Source organism: Vulpes lagopus, chromosome 18, assembly GCF_018345385.1.
Source record: "Vulpes lagopus strain Blue_001 chromosome 18, ASM1834538v1, whole genome shotgun sequence".
Lineage (NCBI taxonomy): Eukaryota > Metazoa > Chordata > Mammalia > Carnivora > Canidae > Vulpes > Vulpes lagopus.
In genome coordinates this window covers 20387843-20406790 of record NC_054841.1, presented here as the reverse complement: position 1 = coordinate 20406790, position 18948 = coordinate 20387843, and the positions used below count along the sequence as shown (strand labels likewise).

Below are 18948 nucleotides of genomic sequence, written 5' to 3'. Positions count from 1 at the left end.
CTGACAGAGGCAGGCAAGTGTGAGGTCAGGGCTGGTTGTCATAGGAAGAGTAGAGAGTGGCAGCCTTGCACATGTAGGAGCTGAACTGGGATGTGTGGTTGGGGGTGAGACTTTCTTAGGGGTAGTTGTCCTCTGCCCTCAGAGTCATAACTTGATAGATATATCTTCCTGCTTCTGTCCCTGGTGAGTATGTCCATTTTTTCCACTGTTTTTTGGTGGTTGGTTTTTTTTTTTTAATTTATTTTTAAAATATTTATTCATGAGAGACATACAGAGAATGGCAGAGACATAGGCAGAGGGAGAAACAGACTCCCTGTGGGGAGCCCGATGTGAGACTTGATCCCAGAATCCCGGGATCACAGCTTGAGCCAAAGGCAGATGCTCAACCACTGAGCCACCCAGGTGCCCTGCGTTTGCTTCTCTATTAGTCCTGATGGTCCTCCCTCAGCACAGGCCGACTCATTTTCAATATGAGGAACCTGAAGTCCCACCCACTGCCTGGAACTGCAGCATGTCCCCTCCATGGTCCAGCCTCTCCCCTCCTTTGCTTTCCTCTAGCACTTCTGCTACCTGCTGTACCGTATATGTGGCTTGTTTGGTTTTTGCCTCCACCACTGTTTATTCACTGTTACATCCCAAATGCTTAGAATAGCGCCTGGCCTCTAATGCACAGGAAACACCTGTTAACGAAGAAATGAATGGAAGGCAGGAAGGTGGGTAGGTAGGCTGGTTAATTATGTGGTATTTGATACAAGGAGAGAATTCTAGAGATACTAAGTATATTTGTGTGCTTCTGTGCTTATCATGTGTGCTGTTCCTTAAACTCACTAGAACGGGCAGCCCGGGTGGCTCAGCGGTTTAGCACCTGCCTTCGGCCCAGGGCGTGATCCTGGAGACCTGGGATCAAGTCCCACGTCAGGCTCCCTGCATGGAGACTGCTTCTCCCTCTGCCTGTGTCTCTGCCTCTCTCTCTGTCTCTCATGAGTAAATAAAAACTTAAAAAAAAAAAAAAAACAGAAAAAAACCAAACACCTCACTGGAACAGGGTGGTATTGCCCAGGATCATACAGAAGGGAAAATGGAGGGACGAGATCTGAGAGGATTGTGTGGCTGGTGGTAGCTTCCGACTACAGTGTCTACCATGTGCCAGATAGCTGGCCCCCTGTCCTCTCGGAACCTTATGTTCTCCTGGGAGCTGGGGCTGGTGGGGTGGGGTGGGGGGCGGTTCTTCTGAGAGAGATGGTATTGACTGGATAGAGGATAGAGGAGGGAAGACACAAGGACACTAACATTCTCTTGTATCTCTGGCCGGTATTACAGTGAATCATCTTAGTCCTGCAGCAGTCTTGATAGGTTTAATATCCTGATTTTATAGATAAGGAAGTTGAGGCTGAGAAAGGGTACATTACCAATCTGAGGTTTTTAGGAAATGGTGGAGCTGGAACTGGTACAGAGCAGGTGTCTGTGACTCTGCAAGCCACAAGCCATTCCGTGTAATGTTACCTCCCTGTACCAGAGGCTCACAGGAGTCGGCTGTGAGAATAAATGTTGTTTTATTCTTTCCAGATTCGAGTACACCGCAAATTTGCTGTGGAGGAGGGTGATCATCTCACTATGCTCAATGTGTATGAAGCATTTATCAAAGTAAGCACAGTTAGCCCTCGAAAGGCCCATTCAGTCACTCGAGGTGTGAGGATTCCAGAAATTCAGTTTATAAAGGAATGGCCGAGAGACCTCTGTAGTTTCCCATTAGATTATTGCCAGTACTTCTAACCCACTGGGGTTGGGGTGGGGGGTGGAGGGGCTGCCTGAGTCTGTGGTATGATTTTGCCTGGAAGGACACAGGAGTTACTCCTGACTGTCCCCTACCTGGAGACTTGGCCTGCTGGCAGTGTGCTGACGGCTTGGCCAGGGACCTGGCTGTGAGAGGGGTGTGCAGTGAGGACCTGCATCTGCTCACATGCCCTACCCATATTTAGCTAAATGCAGTGTTGATTTTTTTATATTCTTAACATTTTGTAAAACTAAGCAAATGATAAGGCTTAAAATTCTCACTAAAAATGCTGAAAATTTCAGAGAGCTTTAAAAATGATGAAAACCATAAGAAACCTCTTATATAGCAGAAAGAGTGGGAGGGGGAAATTAGATACTTCAGATTTCAGTATCTTGTATTCGTTCCTTAAATATTGTCTTAGAAGAGGAGAAATACTAAATTTTTGTTTCACCAGAGATCTAAGGGAGTTTATTTCAGTTATTGAACAGTTTTCAGTAAAACCTGATCTCTTACTGAGAACATGGACTATGAGTTACAGCAGTTAAAATTCATTTGCGTAAGTGCAGCATTCTATCTTTAATCTGAAGCTTGCTCTGCTGCTGGAAGGCAGACACATGTTTACACCGTGTTAGTGGATAGTTGCCTTCTTGGAGAATCTTCTGTGAATTACATTTTCTTATTTAAAATGCCTTCCTGTCTGGCTTAGAATTTCAGAGGTACATCCCCACAGCAGTAATTTAAGACATAATGATCCACTTAAGAATGTAGGATAAAATTAAGCACTGTTGATAGACAAATCATACTTTGGGGATTAAATAATAATAATTTGTGAATTATTTCTAAATTGGCAAGTGTCATGCTCACCTGTAGTCTAACAGAATGGTGAACTCAAAGAAAGTTGATTTACAAAGTTAATTTACCAAGACCCACAGGGAAGTGGTTCTTACTGATGACTTGCCAGTCGGTTGGGTATTTCAGATTGAAAACAACTCTGCTTGTCAGTAAGTTCTCCTTTGCCCTTTGGCGCAGGGAGTGAGATGGAAGAGCAGATGGTATGCATGAGGGTCAGCATCTGTCTAGGGAGATGGGGCAGGAAGGGGCTTGTTAAGATGGGAAGATCTTCCCCACTGAGTAACCAAAGGGGAGAAAGAGGAAACTGCCTGGCAGTGTAGCCACGGTTGAAAACTTGTCTGCATTTTTCTCACTCCCCCTCTGTCTCGGTTGCCCTGCAGCACAATAAAAACTCTCAATGGTGTCAAGAACATTTCCTGAATTACAAGGGTCTCATTAGAGCTGCAACAGTGCGAGAGCAATTGAAGAAGCTTCTTGTCAAATTCCAAGTACCCAAGAAATCAAGTGAAGGTAAGAGCAAACCACCACACCTGGTGATGCTGCATCCTGTGCTGTTCACTTGCATTCCTCGATGGTCCGTGCAGGGCTGTGGGAGTCCACACAGTGTGCTCTGTACCTACGCCAGGCTCACACAGAATTGCCCATGCTGGTGAAAAGCTGAGCATGTAAAAGTAGCATGTGTTTTCTATGGAGGTCCATTTTTATTTCTGAGGGCTGTTCTTAGTAAAAAAAAAAAAAAAAAAAAAAAAAAAATTTACAAGCCCTGACAAGACATCAGGATTATTAACATTTACATTATTGCATATTACATAGCTAATTTCCCCATGTAGACTTTGCAAGACATACTACTTTTGTAAAAGGACAGTATTTATGGCTATTCCATATAAAGTGTGTTTTATTTTCAAATGCAGACATTACTAATCAAGTCTGTGTGTTAAGCCTCAACAGTCCCTGGGGTAAGACAGGAGTGCTGTATAAGACAGGGTCTCTGGCTTCTGGCAGTGACTATTGCCACCATTAATTGAGGACATCATGGCAGGGGTTCTACAAATATTCCCTCACTTAATTGCCCACTCTGTGAGATGTAGGTGATACTGTCCTCATTTTACAGATGAGTTGTAAAATCCTAGGGAGAAATTCAGTGGAGTTGAGGACAACACAGCTGATTCAGCTGAGCCAGTTCTATGTGGCTCATAGCCTGTGCTTTTGAGGAGGTGACCCATCTGCTCATTCACTCAGCCATTGCCCCGTGAGTGCCTGCTGCGTGCCAGGTGCCCTGCCACCCTCTATGCCCTGAGTACTTGCTAGCACCCCATTAACGCTTAAAGTAGGCCTGCAGTGTGCCAGTGTTTCCATGTGTGAGTTCATTTAATGCTCACCCTAATCCAGTGATATGTGCCACTTGTATCCAGTTTATAGATGAGATCAATGGGTGAAGAGGCAAAGAAGAACTTGCTAAAGGTCACATAGTGCGTGTGTAGTGGAATCAGAACTTGAACTCAGGCAGTTTCATTCCTGCCATTTCACCCTTATTTTTGTCTCTGTCCTAAGGGCAAGCGATTACAAAATGGTGAAGACATGGTTCTGATTCTGAGGACAGTGAAGGGAGGGATTCATGTAGATATAGTGTTACAGTGTGAGGTCATAGGTTCTCTTCCAAGTTAGAGGAGTAGACCCTTCCATACGTGAGGTACACAGAGGTGGCAGATGTAGTAGGAATGCAGGGAGGTGGGAACCTAGTGGGGTTGGGCCTGGGAGGCCACATAGCAGGCCTTGAGAGGCGGCCCAGTCCAGTCCAGCGGCCTGGTTACACTAAATGAGTACAGGGCAGGGGTCTGTGGAGACAGGTGCGTGGGGTGAGGGACATATTAGATGCTCACAATATTAATGAATGAAGAAGCTCACAGGAGAGGGGAGAATTGAAACCAGAGTGGGTAAAGTTGGTGTCATTGATAGAAGCGAGAAGCTTCCAAAGTCAGCTGACTAGGGAGAAGCTGATCTAGTGCTTGTCACCTAACAGACAGATGGCAGCCTTACTTCTACATCTGTGTTTCTTAACCTGTTTTTCATTATCAACCTCTCGCTCAGGAGAAAAGTGACATTAAATTTAAGTTCTTCCTAAGGAGAGAAATTAAACATGAAAGGAAATAAGATTTCGTAAGGTAGTGGTGAGCCTTGGTAGGCCATACCATTGCAGTTTCTAAGATTCCCCTCTTCCTTGCCCCCAAGAGCCAATTTTCATCCCTTGGAAGCAATGTCTTCCTGATAAGAATGTATGTTCTATATAGGAGTTTCTATCAGGTAGCAGTTGGAGAGAAGAGATTGAATCTTGGATCAGATTGTGGTTAGAAATGTAGATTTAAGATTTATCATATCAGTTCTGTGCTGAGAAACAATAGAGAAAATCATAGAAATAATAAATTATGTAGAAACTTAAAATTTCTGAATGTTAAAGAAAAAGCAAATAGTGAAAATATTTTTAGCAGACATAGATGAAAAATCAAAAAATTTGTCACAGGATGAGTTCATTTAACATGCTTATAAAAAATACCTGTTTTCAAGTTGACAAATGGGCAAAGGAACAGAAAACTCACAAAAGAAGAAATATAGATAGCAATTGATCAACATACAGTAAAAGAAGTTGTGCCTTTTTGCCATAACATTGCCAGTAAGAACATGGTGAAACTGACACTCCCATACACCAGTTGATGGTTTTGTAAATTACACCACCTTTTGGGAACTTACTTACCAATACACTGTATTTCATTGGATCTAAGATACCATCATTTTTTTTAAAACTTATGTTTTATTTACTTATTAAATATTTTATTTATTCATGAGCGACATACAGAGAGAGGCAGAGACATAGAGGGAGAAGCAGGCTCCTTGCAGAGAGCCCAGTGCAGGATTCAATCCCAAGACCCTGGGATCAGGACCTGAGCCAAAGGCAGACACTCAGCCACTGAGTCTCCAGGCGTCCCTAAGATGCCATCGTTTGTAAGGCATGCCATTATTTTATGTACCGCTAAGAAAAAAGTACTGCCAGTTACAATTACAAAATGCTGTCCTGATCTCAATAAGTTAAAGGGGAAAAAAAGAGTGAGTCTTAGAATTGATGGAATGTAAAAAAAAAAGAATCGATGGAATGTGGTATGTTGTAAGCCACATCCATGACATTATCCTTTGCATAATCATATAGAATGTATCCTTTGGAAATTGTTTAATAAATGGTTGGGCTCTATCCTTGGAAGATGTTTACTGTAGCAATACAGACACCAATTAAAATGGGACATTCGAAAAATTGTGAAGAATTATGTGCTGTAGCTTCTAATCACAGAAATAACTTTGTGATGTACGTTATACGAGAAACATTAAGATTTTCTCCTAAAAAAGGAGTTTTGGGATCATTGGCCAGCCTATGGTGTGCTCCCTTGGGTTCTGGTGCCCGGCTTTCGTCTTGTCACCTGTGGCCTGGGGAGTTGGGGCATCCCAAGGTAAAGGAACAATCCAGCATGGTTCTCTCAACAGCTGTAGGCAGTGCCAATGCAGGCACCCAGCCCCGGGAGGCATGGGGCTGGGGCTGGTTCGGGGAGGTTTGCAAGGCGGCTCAAAGCAGTCTGGGGTGGGGCCTCAGAGCACAGGCCTGAGCACACAGAGCATTGGGGAGGCAAGGGGCTCACCCGTCACTCTGTTTGCTACCTTGTATAGGTGATCCAGATCCAGTCCTGAGGTGCATTGTTTCAGGATTCTTTGCAAATGCAGCGCGGTTTCATTCTACTGGAGCTTATAGGTAACATACTTCATGGAGTCATTTGCTAAAAGGAGAAATCTTAAAGATGATCTCTACCCCATTAGAAAGCTGATGTGCTCGAAGAGTACAGAAATTAAGTTAAATAAGTTCTCTTTATCTCCTGCCTCCTTCCAAAGATGAGTTGAAGTTTACTACATAGCTTTCAGCATCATATCTTACTTGGTGGACATGATTCTCAAATATTCAGCTCATCCCTATGTTGTAGAAGGATGATATAATTAAAAGTCTGGAGGCTGGAAATATTTCCATTCTAATTACCAGAACAATAGAACTGGAAGAGACCTTTCTTGGAGAAACTACCCTGGCCTTCGGTAGTTCATTTTGTTTTTAGAGACCTATGGGACTGAGGCCACTGCCTACCCTGGTAGGTAGGTTGTGGCCACAATTGCTGTCTTTGGATGTTGGCAAGTGTTTCTTCATGTGCTGCATGTGCCTCCTGCTACAGATCACAGCCCGTTTCTTCCAGTTCCACTTTCTGGACAGAAAATCACTGGTCACTAAAATCCTCCTAATAACCTCAGGACCTTGGCTCATTCTGGTCCACTTCACCTGAGCCTTTTAAATGTGCATCTGTTCTTTCATATGGGAGCAGTCCAAAGGCTTCCTCCCCAGCATTTCTTTGCATTTTCTCCATATTATTTTGTCATTAGCTTTTTCCCCTTAGAAAATACTATTTTCCTATTTTCTGAGGGGAAGTTGGCCACAGTGTTCCCTGTCCTGGATGCTAGGCTTTGTGAAGGAGTCCAGAGTTTACTGAGCTTTCTTGTTCGCCTTTTGGCAGCCAGGTCTCTTACATCTAATATCCTGGTAGCTCTTTGAACCTCAGTGTAGCATTTTACCTTTACCTCTAGTATGTTCTGTTTGTTACTCCAGGCCAAGTATTCTAGCTCCTCAGGGCCATGACAGTGTTGCCCATCCTGAGCTCCCCCTCTCAAATGTTTATGGCAACTCTGGAGAGGCCTGTGAGGGTCTGCAGTGAGTCCTGTCATTTTGCTGTCCTTTTGATTCTCCCACTTGCCTCAAGGGTATATTAGCAAGCAATTTACTAGCATTAAGAAAATTCTTTCACTAGAGTCCTTAAAAAAATATGGGCTACATGACAGGCTTCATGGTCTGCCAGTCCCTTTGAGGCAAAAGCTTTGTGTCGATCCGCTCAGGCCACCTGGTAGCACAGCAGGACCCTGGCGTGCTGGTTTTATCACAGAGCAGGAGATGAGCTCACTCATGGTGCTCAAAGCACTTCCCTGACACACAGTTCCCCACAGGAACATCCCATACTCAGGGTTTGGGCAGCAACATCCTAATCTGTTTATTATGCTCTCTTGTGATCTGATCTTACTGATAGTTGTGTGTTCGGTAGTGAGTTTTTGAATTAAATTGAATCACATCTGAGTTGAAATTTGAAATGTTATCTCAGAGACATGGATCGTCCAATACTGAGCTTTCTATTCCCTGTTATTTTGTCTCCCCATAGCCTTTATCTTTACTATTTAACTTTGTTTAATAGAAAATTTTACAGAAGTAACTGTATATATTATTTCTATCCCTGAGGAAACTGTTTTGAAAGAGAACGAATGGAAGATAAACCTGAACATGAGTATGAGCAGAGCAGTAAATTTTTCGTGTTTTTTCCTAAATGGCGACATGCTGTTTTTCTCCTCTTTTCTGGATGACTTGTTCTTGACTTTTGGGGTGGCAGTGGGTGAGGGGTCCACCAGCGCACTAGAGAAGATGGAGAGAATAGTTCTTTTGAGTGAAGCGCCACCTGCATGCATTTTTGGATAATAGGAGACACATCGGTGGGAGAGTATTATAGACTGACTTCAGATAAAATTCTGTTTGCAAGGACTATCCGTGACGATCATGAATTACATATCCACCCTGCCTCGGTCCTCTACGCAGAGAAGCCGCCTCGCTGGTAAGCCACGACCTGCTTCTGAGCCTTGTAACTGCTCAGGAGGCAGGGCCTGCTTCTTGTTCACCCCCAGGCCTGGCTTGGCGCCTGGCATACATGTTTGTTGTCTTCGTTATGCTGAGTCATCTACGTAATTTCTGTTCTTATCAAAGATTTCCTTTTTTTAAAAAAAATTTTTTATTTATTTATGATAGTCACACAGAGAGAGAGAGAGAGAGAGAGGCAGAGACACAGGCAGAGGGAGAAGCAGGCTCCATGCACCGGGAGCCCGACGTGGGATTCGATCCTAGGTCTCCAGGATCGCGCCCTGGGCCAAAGGCAGGCACCAAACCGCTGCACCACCCAGGGATCCCTTATCAAAGATTTCCTAATGCACATGGTGATATTCCTCTACTCACTTACGTGCTCAGCAAACATTCATTTTCATCTCCATACTAGGTGCTAAACCGTGCACTGGGCACAGTGATGTGGAGGCAAATTGGGTTCCGGGCCACAGTCCTGATGTAGATGTAAATTCAGACAGCTTCCAGCAACTCAGGAGAAGGGACTGAGGGCCAGGGGAGTATAAAGCTTTGAAGTTGGCACCTCACATGCCAGGGAGAGTCAGGGCTGGCTTCATGGAGGAGGTGACATTTGCTTTGGGGCCTGCAAACAGAAATTTTCAAGCAGAAAAGAATGTGAAGGGAATACAGATGGAGGTAGGAGAGAGGCACAGCCACAGGAAGGTGAGAGAACCTGTCTGGGAAATGGGGAGTCACTGGTGCAGCGGGCCCGAGGCTACCCTACGGTGGTAGGTAGGTGAGATTAGGCGAGTCTGGGACCATGCCTGTGAAGGAAGAAATGCGCACACAAGAGGAGGCATTTAGAACTTCTTATAGTACTTTAGTAGGTTAAGTTGTTTTTGTCTGCCCAATTTGATAATAAAAATGGAGCCTGTCTTCTGTAGGTCTTAAAATCTCATTTTTCTAGTAATTTTTTAATGTGTTTTATAAAAATACTGTTCTCACAATGGACTAGAAATTTTATAAAACAAGAATTGATTCTTTACCACAGATAGGTGGAAAAGACCTAGGAGAGAGAGGGGGCCTGGGGAGGGGAGATAATGGTGGAATGAAGGAGAGGGCAGAGAGATCTGCTGTAAGGTACTTGGCACCCTAGAGTAGTGGTTTCCAGGTAAGCAAAAGCATCACTTGGAAGCCTGTTAGAAATGCAGATTTTCCGGCCATGCCCAGCCTTTCTGAATGAGAAACTGGGAATGGGGTCTACCAACCTGTTTTAACAATCGCTCCAGGTGGTTTTGAGGGGTGGCAACATTTGAGACCCTTTTGCTGAGACCTAAGAATAAGACTTGGTCCTGTAACCAGTGCAGATCCAGAAGCTGCTTAGCTGGAGTGAGACTTGGTTGTTCAGTTCTGGGTTTAGAAATGTTACCTGACATCCATCAGCATGCATAGTGAGTTAAAGAGGAAAGCAGACCTTGGTTCTAGATCTTTTCCCAAGGGTTTGCTGACTTTGGGTTGACTAATTTGGGAGTTGCTTAATTTGGGAGACTTCTTTTTTCTGCTTCATTCTCAAGGATCCCTGAAGGGCAAAGAGAGCATGGCTGAATAGAGCCAGTCCTGAGGCAGCCCCATTACTTTAGGGTGGCAAAGGGAGCACTCTGCTCTTGCTTCTGCAGAGGCCCCCTCATTTGCACTGACCTTCAGCAGCTGGTCATTTGTTGGCTTCAAGGAGCACATGGTGGCAGAGTGGCCGGGATGTGTATAGTTGTTAGGAAAGCCCTGAATCAGCACTTTAGATATCTCAGAAACGGATATCTATCCAGTACACAAACTCTAAAATCTGAGAATTTGAAATTATCTTCTTGTCTCTTTGGTGTCTTTTTACCTCAGCCTCAGGCAAGGCCCCCCTCCTTTTTTCCTATAAGTAGAGGTATAATTTATGTACAGTGAGAATATTGACAACTGAGTACACTTATGTAACCCACATTCCAAATAAGATATAGAATATTTCCATCTCTAAAAAGTTCCCTTGTGTCTCTTTACAGTTAATTTCCATCCCTTTTCAGAATCAGGCAAGCCAGCCTTTGCTTGTATTTCTACATTTTCTAATAAAGTCCGTGCTCGGTTGAGAGTTCCATACATGCAGACTGAGAATCCAGAACGGTCCTGCACTGCTAAGTGAGATGTTCTAGAAGTCATGTCAGACTGGGTCTCCCTTCTAAGGGAACACACTCTTGGCTACCGCTCAGGTCGTGAGGCACAAGGGCATTTGTTCACTGTAGTCCCTGGCACACAGAGTAGGTACTGGGGAAAGGGGAGAGCTCACCAGCTCTGCTTGCTGTGGTTCTGGGTTCTCACCATAAAGTATAGGAAATTCATGTTTTCTCCTGGTTTCAGGGTTATCTACAATGAAGTTATACAGACTTCCAAGTATTACATGAGAGATGTGACTGCTATCGAATCCGCTTGGCTGTTGGAGCTGGCTCCACACTTCTATCAACAAGGAACGGTAGGAGTGAATAGAGACTATCTGTCAAAACCACCTCTTAGCTGCTTCTTCATATTTTTAAGTACAGACCAATTCTCCACTTTCAAGCCCTAAATTCATTGCCGCCAATAGTGTGTGGAGTGGAAAGGCCACTTCCATATCCCTACCCCATTCTGCGTGAAAGCACTATAGCATTTGCTCATAGTGAAGTGCATTTAGAAACAAATCTCTCCAACTTACAAGACAAAAAGAATGTATTTTTGGCTTTTCCTCTCTCCCTCTGCTTTTCTTTCTTCAAAAGAAATTATATCACACTTTGGACCATGTTCACAAGGAGTGGCACAAATATTCTCTGATGAAGATTGCCTCACAAAGAACATAAAGAGGTGTGCAAGCTTACACCCAGGGTGGTTTACACAGTAGTAGGTGATGACGCTGAGCGTTGGCATTCCTGTGTATACCCTTCTTCCATGGCAGGCTCATGTGTATGACCAGCAGGAGATGCAGTTTTGTTTTCTTTATTTTCACACATAAAAACTTGGTGTATTCATTGGAATGCCTGGGGAAGTCTATATATTCTTCTAACAAGATCTTTAATTGGTGCTTATATTTGGAAGGCTGGCAGGAAAACAGGTAAATCAGAGTTCAGAAGCTTCCACTGACTCATTCTGTTTGGTCTGCGTCATGTTTTTAATTGGAGTGTTTAGTGCAATCACATGTCATGCAATTATTGATATGGTTGGATTGAAGCCTGCCATCTTGCTGATTGTGTTCTGTAGTGTGAATTAGTTATTTTTCTTTTCTTTTCTTTTTTTTTTTCTTTTTTTTACTGCTTATCCTCTTTGTTGCCCAGTGCCCGAAAACAGTTGCTTTAGATACTTTGTTCAGTTATATTACTCTTTACCCTAGAAAACAAAGTCCAAACCTTGACTTCATCAGGGCTGTAACCAGACTGCAGTATTTTCAACCCCAAATTTGGATTGATGGATGCATTTAAAAATTGGGAGATTCTACAGTAAATAAGGGTTTCAGATTTCTCTTAAAAGAAATGGTAAGTCTGCCAGTGCAAGGGGTGCCTGGTGGCTCAGTTAAGTGCCTGCCTTCAGCTCAGGTCGTGATCTCAGGGTCCTGGGCTCGAGTCCCGCATCGGGCTCCCTGCTCAGTGAGGAGTCTGCTTCTCCCTCTCTCTCTGCTCTTCATCTCTGCCTCTGCTCTCTCTCTCGTTTTGTTCTCTCTCAAATAAGTAAAATCTTTAAAAAAAGAAAGTCAGTCTGCCGCACTGGGCCTGCATTACTGCTTGGCAGCAATCAGCAGGGGCTGAGGGACGGCTGCTTGCTGTGAATAATGCTGTCCGGGTGCCACAGCCGTGTTTCACTTGTTTGCTTCACTTGTTTGACTCCTGCAAACATTTGAGGTGTGGCCCTGTAAATGGAAGGCTCTTCTCATCCCTCCAGTGTCAGGGGAAATTGTCTTTTTCTTAAAGTATATAATTGTATCCAATCAAATGAAAACTATTTCAAGCCTCTATAGTTCTTCACATATCCTCATACCAATACTTCAGTTAGATATGAGATCAGCCACAGGCACCTATAAAAATTCAGAGTATGTTGTCTGTGCTGTGTTGAAGGGCTGACAAGAACACAAGTGAGATGTCTTTCCCCTCACAACCCCTTGAGCGGAAAACAGCAGACTTCAGAAGTCCAGACAAGTGAGGAGAACTGCCAGGCAGAAACTGAGGAGAATAATACAGTTGGGTAGTGCTGGTGGTTCAAGTAGGAGGATGCGAGCATGAGATGGGGGTTAACCCAAAGTTGTCGTGGATCCATTCAGACTCTCAGAGAACAGAAGCTGAGTCATTTTCCCTTCTCAGCTCAAAACCTCAGTTCAGGCCCACCAGGTTAGAGCAGATAGTCCCAGAAGTTCGAAGACAATGACAATCCCAGATTTCTGCATTAGTCTCTTCTCTCCAAATACCTGTCATCCAGCTTATTGACTTATTCAGATCACTGCATAAGATCAGAGTATTTTTAGAGATGCCTGGATCTTACAAGTCATCTGCTGCCACAGTTTCACTGTATAGGCGAGGGCCCCCAAACCCCTCAAGAACTGTGGCCCCTTACCTAAAACAATCCAAAGGTACTTCTGTTCACTTGTGCAGAGTGAATGGATTTCCCCAAGAGCTGTATAAGTCTCCAGTGGCCGGCCATGCATGATAGATGCTCCTTTGTCAAACACATGCCCCTGCCTACTGGCCTCAGAAGGTCCCTGCCTCTGCTCCTGGCACCTTTGGTAGCTTTCCACTGCTGTTTGCAGAATGTCACTCACCCTGTACAGAGGCCTGAAATGGTCCAGAGTCGGCTGTGTTTACATTCAGCATTCTTCTCAGAAACGAGCACCAAAAATGGTCGTGTGCATGGTCATGATGACATCAGCCCCATTCCCAAGCTAGGGCCACGAGTGTCTAACATTAGTTGGAGGGGTCCTCTTGGGTAAAGTGCGGGGAGGAAGGAGATGACAGAAATTCAGCAAGACCCCAGCTAGAGGGACCAGGGTGTCCTGCTCAGAGGTTCTCCTTCCAGGCCCGAAGTGTTGTGTCCTGATTCTCAGAGGTGTCCTTGGGATCTAGGAAAAACCCTCTTAACCCGGGCCTTTGCAGGAACCTGTACTTGTCCTTTCTTCAGTATGCGTGGTTGGAAAGAGACTTCTTGCCGCTCTATGGGACTTGTGTCCCATTCACTCCGTCAGCAGTACAGGTACTTCATGATGTGTTCTGTCTCTAATTCGGCCCACGTTCTTTTAGGGCCCGTGGTTCCCCACCAGCAGTGGCCTTGCTGTCTCAGCCCACGTGGTTGTGCAGGTGTTGGGCACTGAGCCTGTTGGGGACCGGCAGTCAGGCCGGGAGTTCCTCATGTGAAGATCCTACTGTGTGTTAGGGTGACAGAGAGAGATCCTTGATTCAAAGCTTCTGTTCACATACTCTGCACTAAATGCCTGTTTTAGGATTTCTAGCACTTCCACCCTTCATCTTAGGACGTGAAGTGTAATGGTATCCCTAAATCATATTACCTGGTGCCTGTGGTTATGATGTTATGCATCGTGTGCTGTTCATACTGTTAGGGAGCTGTTTTCTGAAAGGAAAACGTGGTACTGGGAGGATACCTCCTGGGTGTCTCTCCTGCACATGTGCTTGACAGGGGAGTCCGTGAGGGCAGCACCCCGAGCACATGTACCTGCATGTGGAGATGTGTGCTGGGATGCTGGGTCCCCTTGTCCCGGAGAGGCTACCTTTCCTTGACCATTCATAAGAAATTCATGGAAACATGAGGTGATGTCCAGCCCAAGCCCAGTCCCCTGAGCACAGGGTTTGGCTGTGGTGCTGTCCTAGGGGCTGGGGTGCAGGGAAAGCATGTCCCATTGCTACCTTCCCACAGGGCCCTACATGACCAGGGTTGGCCATGGCGGGCTGGGGCCTGGGCTGCTGGACCTTACTGAAGGGCCATCGCTTTGGTTAGTCACTCTGGCTCTCTCCCACCACACTGCTTATTGAGGAGCACAGCATCTCCCCAGAGTGTGGGAACCAGAGAGCAGTGCTGGTTGGGTCGTTTATGTGAGGGTTGTGTTGAAGTCCAGTCTCTCTGCTGAGTGACCCCTAACTCTGATGGCTTCTCTTCTCTTGCAGCACCTGTCCCTCAAAGCCAAAAGGGCCAAGGTCCAGGACCAGTGAGCGGAGCTCAGCCGCCACCGCAGGGGGCTTGGCGCCCTCTCCTCCATGCTGCGGGTACCCGGCCCTGGGTGGTGAGCTGGCCTCGGCTCATGTGGAGTCTTCGTGGCTCTGAAGTGGGCCACAGCCTGTTCATCAGCCCCTTCCTTCCTGCTCCCCTTGGCATCTGCATTCCTTGCTGGGATCCCGGGGGAGTTTGTGCATGGGCAGGCATCCCGCTGCACTGTACCCAGGCGGAGCGGCTCACTCAGCACCCCTGCCGACCCAGCATGCCACTTCCAGCAGGCACACGGTTCTGGCCCAGCTTCATGGGGCACGCGGAGGAAAGCCGGCCACTGCAGGCTGAAGCGCTGTGCAGGCTGGACGGGGCGGGGGGTGCCGGGCAGGCTCTGCTTTCCTTGGCGAGGCCACAGCTGCACTGACCAGTAAAGTCTGCTGCCGGCTGTGAACAGGCGCGTGTCTGAGGACGGATGAGGCCAGGCTGCGGTTTCTGCCAGAATCACTGAGGGGCATGTGTGGCGGGCACAGGGGCTCCCAAACCAAGCAGCTTCTGTTTTCCCTCTGCGCCGTGACCTTGTGTGTCTGTGGCAGGAGACTTTGCAAGGCTTGGTGACCGACAGGACTCGTGTGCACTGCTCTTTGTCAGCAAAGGGTTTCTGTCTCTTGCAGTGGGGCTTGGCTTTCTCTTCACATTGACACCACATCCTGATGCCATGAGCTGAGCACTAGTGAGTTCGCCAGCTCACACCCTGGCCAGAACCCTCTGTCACAGGAATTCACAACAGTTAGAGGCTCTAAGCTTCTGTAGCTCAGGAACATAACTTGTATATTTGTTTTTTTGTTTCTTTGTGTGGGTTCGGTGAGAACCTGGGGTGGCCCTCCCAGCAGGCTCTGGTTCTACTGTCGCCCCAGGGTGGCTTTGCCGGGATGACGTTTGCGTTTCAACACAGGACCGATGCAGGTTTTCCTCTTACTGTTTCAATGACTTTTATTTTAAAAACACGTAGCTTGAAATTTTATTTTTGTACTGATCTTAGTTTGGATGTGCCACTTTGGCACCAAACATGTATGTCATTTTTATTTCCATTTTGTAAACATGTAAATAATAGCGATAACTTGTTAATAATAGTAAACCTTTGTACCTCAAGTAAATGTGTTCCCTCCCTACTCGTGGTATTCGTGGTCTGTTTTTTTTTTTTTTTTTTAAATTTATTCATGAGGGACACACAGAGAGAGAGGCAGAGACACAGGCAGAGGGAGAAGCAGGCTCCATGCAGGGAGCCTGACGTGGGACTCGATCCCGGGTCTCCAGGATCACACCCTGGGCCGAAGGCAGGCACTAAACCACTGAGCCACCTGGACTGCCCTGTGGTCTGTATTTTAAGATGGTCCAGTGAATTCTCCTGAGGAAGTCCTGGACTTGATGCCCCGTAGGTACAGTGGCTTTTGAGGTTCCGTGGACACAAGGAGCCTCATCAAGCAAGATCACTGCGACCATACGCCCTCTAGACTCATGAGAGTAAACGGTGGGATGTTGTTTAAAGTCCAAAAGCGGGGGATCCCTGGGTGGCGCAGCGGTTTAGCGCCTGCCTTTGGCCCAGGGCGCAATCCTGGAGACCCAGGATGAAATCCCACGTCGGGCTCCTGGTGCATGAAGCCTGCTTCTCCCTCTGCCTGTGTCTCTGCCTCTCTCTCTCTCTCTCTGTGACTATCATAAATAAAAAATACCTTTTAAAAAAAAATAAAGTCCAAAAGCGGTGCTACTTTTTGCCAGTTTCTGATTGGGATCTTTCCATAAAAAAAGTCAGAAACACTTATTTTTGTGAAGTCTGAATTTAGGACCATGGCTAATGGTGATAAGCTGCTGTAGGAGTGGGAAGAGGAAAGGCTTACAGGACCCGCACCCTCTGGGCTGAGACTGGAGATCCAAAGTGGGAGAGCAAACAAGTGGCGACGGGCGAAGGGGGTGTGCACAGACTGAAGGGAGCATGGGGTCACTGGCCGCCTCTGCCTGAGTGCCTGGCTCCAAACCTATGCCCCTGGAGCCTCCACCTCTTGCAGGGCAGCCATTCAGGGTGGAGAGGGGCCCTCACTGTGGGAGGCAGCAGCCACAGAGGCCGGCCTGGCCGAAGGTCCCTTTCCTGCATCTACAAGCACGCAGCCTTGCTAGCCGGTCGTGCCCCTGCTGGCTTCAGAGAGCCGGGACTGCGGCCAGCACGGTCGGACTGCCAGGCAGCCCAGGACTGTCCCTGCTCCACGTAGCTCCATGCAAGCCAGTTTCCTCAGGCCCACATCAGGCTTTCAGGTGTTTTTGGTGACATTCCCAATAGCATTGCAGTGTCTTTGATGCCAGGTGCTAAGGTGAGGGAGTGGAGGGGAGTTTGTGCTGGAAGCAGGGTGGAGGTGGTGGTGACCTATAGGCCCGAGCTAGAGCTGCTCTGCTGGTAGCTCTTTCCTGGAGCCGTCTCCCCAAGGGTGGGCCGGTGCTGCTTGCTGACTTGGTCAGTCAGCAAACGCTTGGGCCCTGGGGCTGTGGGCTGGTGGCAAGTGACTGTGCTGGCAGACGAGAGCCACCCAGTGGAGGCATCGCGGAGGCCAGGGTGGCGGAGGCCAGGGTGGCATCTAGAAGAGGCTTCCCCACAAGACCCTTTCCTGGTGAATATGGATTGTGCTCATATTCCACCCTGCAACGTCCCCGCTGAATGTTTCACTTTGGCTGCAAACTTGGGATGCACGGGCCCCAGCTCTGCGCTCCAGCGTACAGCTGTCAGATGTCAGCATAGCCCGTGACCTTCCCCCTGGTGGGTCGGGTGCCGCCATTCAGTCTGGGGCCCCCTGGCCTTCTAGTCCGTACTCAGCTGCACTTTGCAGGACCCGGTGCCGATGGGCTGGTCAGTGGCATCGTGGGGTCACGTGGAGGTGTTTTCCTGACTGCCCTTCCAACATGGGGAACATGCAGTAGTGCACGTTTCTGAAAGCTTAAGTTAGTCTGTAAAAGTCTTTCCCTTAGTCTTTTGTGTGTGTGCCAAATGTTTTTCTTTTGGAAAATGGTGGTGATAATTAGATGGTACTTTGGAAATGTTTTCCTTGGAAAAATAAAGTTCCAACAATCTTACATCAGCCTCCCCATTAAAAGATAATTCAAGACAAAATTGGAAACTGGTTGAAGAGATCCCCAAGGCCGGGGCCCCTCGGGTTATGGGCCACGCAGACCGACCGTAGGCCTGCTGGCAACGTCGGCATCCAGCAGCGCAGCCCTAGGGGAGTGCCTCTGCCTTGCCAAGCTGCTGACTTTCTCGTGAACTTTGCAGCAGCTGGGAGACTACCTGTCTTTACATAATTGGAAAGATTCAAGTTAGCGGGTCTCAGCCTCCACATCCCTTACCTCACCTTCAGATAAGATCAGATATTTTCCACGCTCCAGTGACTCATCTGGATTTTTCCTTAGCCTTCCGACTCGTGCTGCAACAGGATGGTGGAACTCTGGATTCCCTGTCCATTTAATCTTGCTGTCATTGAACCTGGAAGTGCCCAATGCCAAGGGTACACAAGGAGCTCCTACAAATCAACATTTCACATGCAGCTGGCCACTTTGGGTGAGCAGCTGGAGTGTGTGCATGACAGGGCTTGTCCTGGGTCCCCTGGATCATTGCTCCCTCTGGCAAACCAGCATGACGTTCCGCTATCTGGTGAATCACGGAGCTGTTACCCTGTGCACTCCTGGGTGGTACCGAGCTTGTCCACACAGGCTGTCTCCTTGCTGGCAGAAGAGGTCCCAGTGCAGCCTTGGGGCCTGTGTGGCCTCGGCACCCCCCTGGCTTCTACTGAAAGCAGTGAGCAGGCCGGGGAGGCCGGGGCGTTCACGAGGGAGTCGGTGTGGTGACCGGGGCCCAGTGGTGGTGCCCCAGAAGCTCCCGAGCTGGGCAAAGGCCCAGCACAGCTGCCTCCAGGGCTTGTCTGCTGACCTTGGCTTGGACAGCGGCTCTGAATACAGAAGAGGTCCGGGCCAGGCTCCTCAGTGGCCCCAGGCTCATGGGACAAACACATGATCTAAAAGTAGCTCAGGCTCCTGCCTCCTGCTGCCCTCACCTCTGGGCTCCAAGGGCCCTGATGGCAGGATTGGCCAAGGACTTACCGATCGGCCTTCAGCGGGCTTATTTTAGCCTTTTCTTTCCTTCCCACTTCTTTCTGTTTTGAAGTACAGTGAGGTCTGCTTACTATCTGCTGTTACTGCATTTACTCTTATCTCTTACTGCTTTGTTTCCACTTGTCCATGTGCTTTGTCCTTTTAATCTTTACCTCTCTGACTTCTGCATTTTTCCCCCTTTTTACCATGAAATTGGAAAAAGAATACGGACGTGTTGGAACTGCTTCATTTTTATACT

At 47.2% G+C, this 18948-nt stretch overlaps 1 protein-coding gene across 2 annotated transcripts in view; it reads left to right on the top strand.

The window, feature by feature from the left end:
• The window catches only part of DHX35 (DEAH-box helicase 35), a 65570-nt gene extending 49842 nt beyond the window's left edge, over nucleotides 1–15728 (top strand). For both annotated transcript variants that reach the window (XM_041733286.1, XM_041733285.1), the window contains 6 exons: nucleotides 1567–1644; nucleotides 3007–3136; nucleotides 6335–6416; nucleotides 8284–8355; nucleotides 10752–10863; nucleotides 14522–15728. In XM_041733286.1, coding sequence (XP_041589220.1) covers nucleotides 1567–1644; nucleotides 3007–3136; nucleotides 6335–6416; nucleotides 8284–8355; nucleotides 10752–10863; nucleotides 14522–14566 — 519 coding nt within the window. In that variant the 3' untranslated portion in view covers nucleotides 14567–15728. The remainder of the gene's footprint in view (nucleotides 1–1566; nucleotides 1645–3006; nucleotides 3137–6334; nucleotides 6417–8283; nucleotides 8356–10751; nucleotides 10864–14521) is intronic.
• The last annotated feature ends 3220 nt before the right edge of the window (nucleotides 15729–18948 follow it).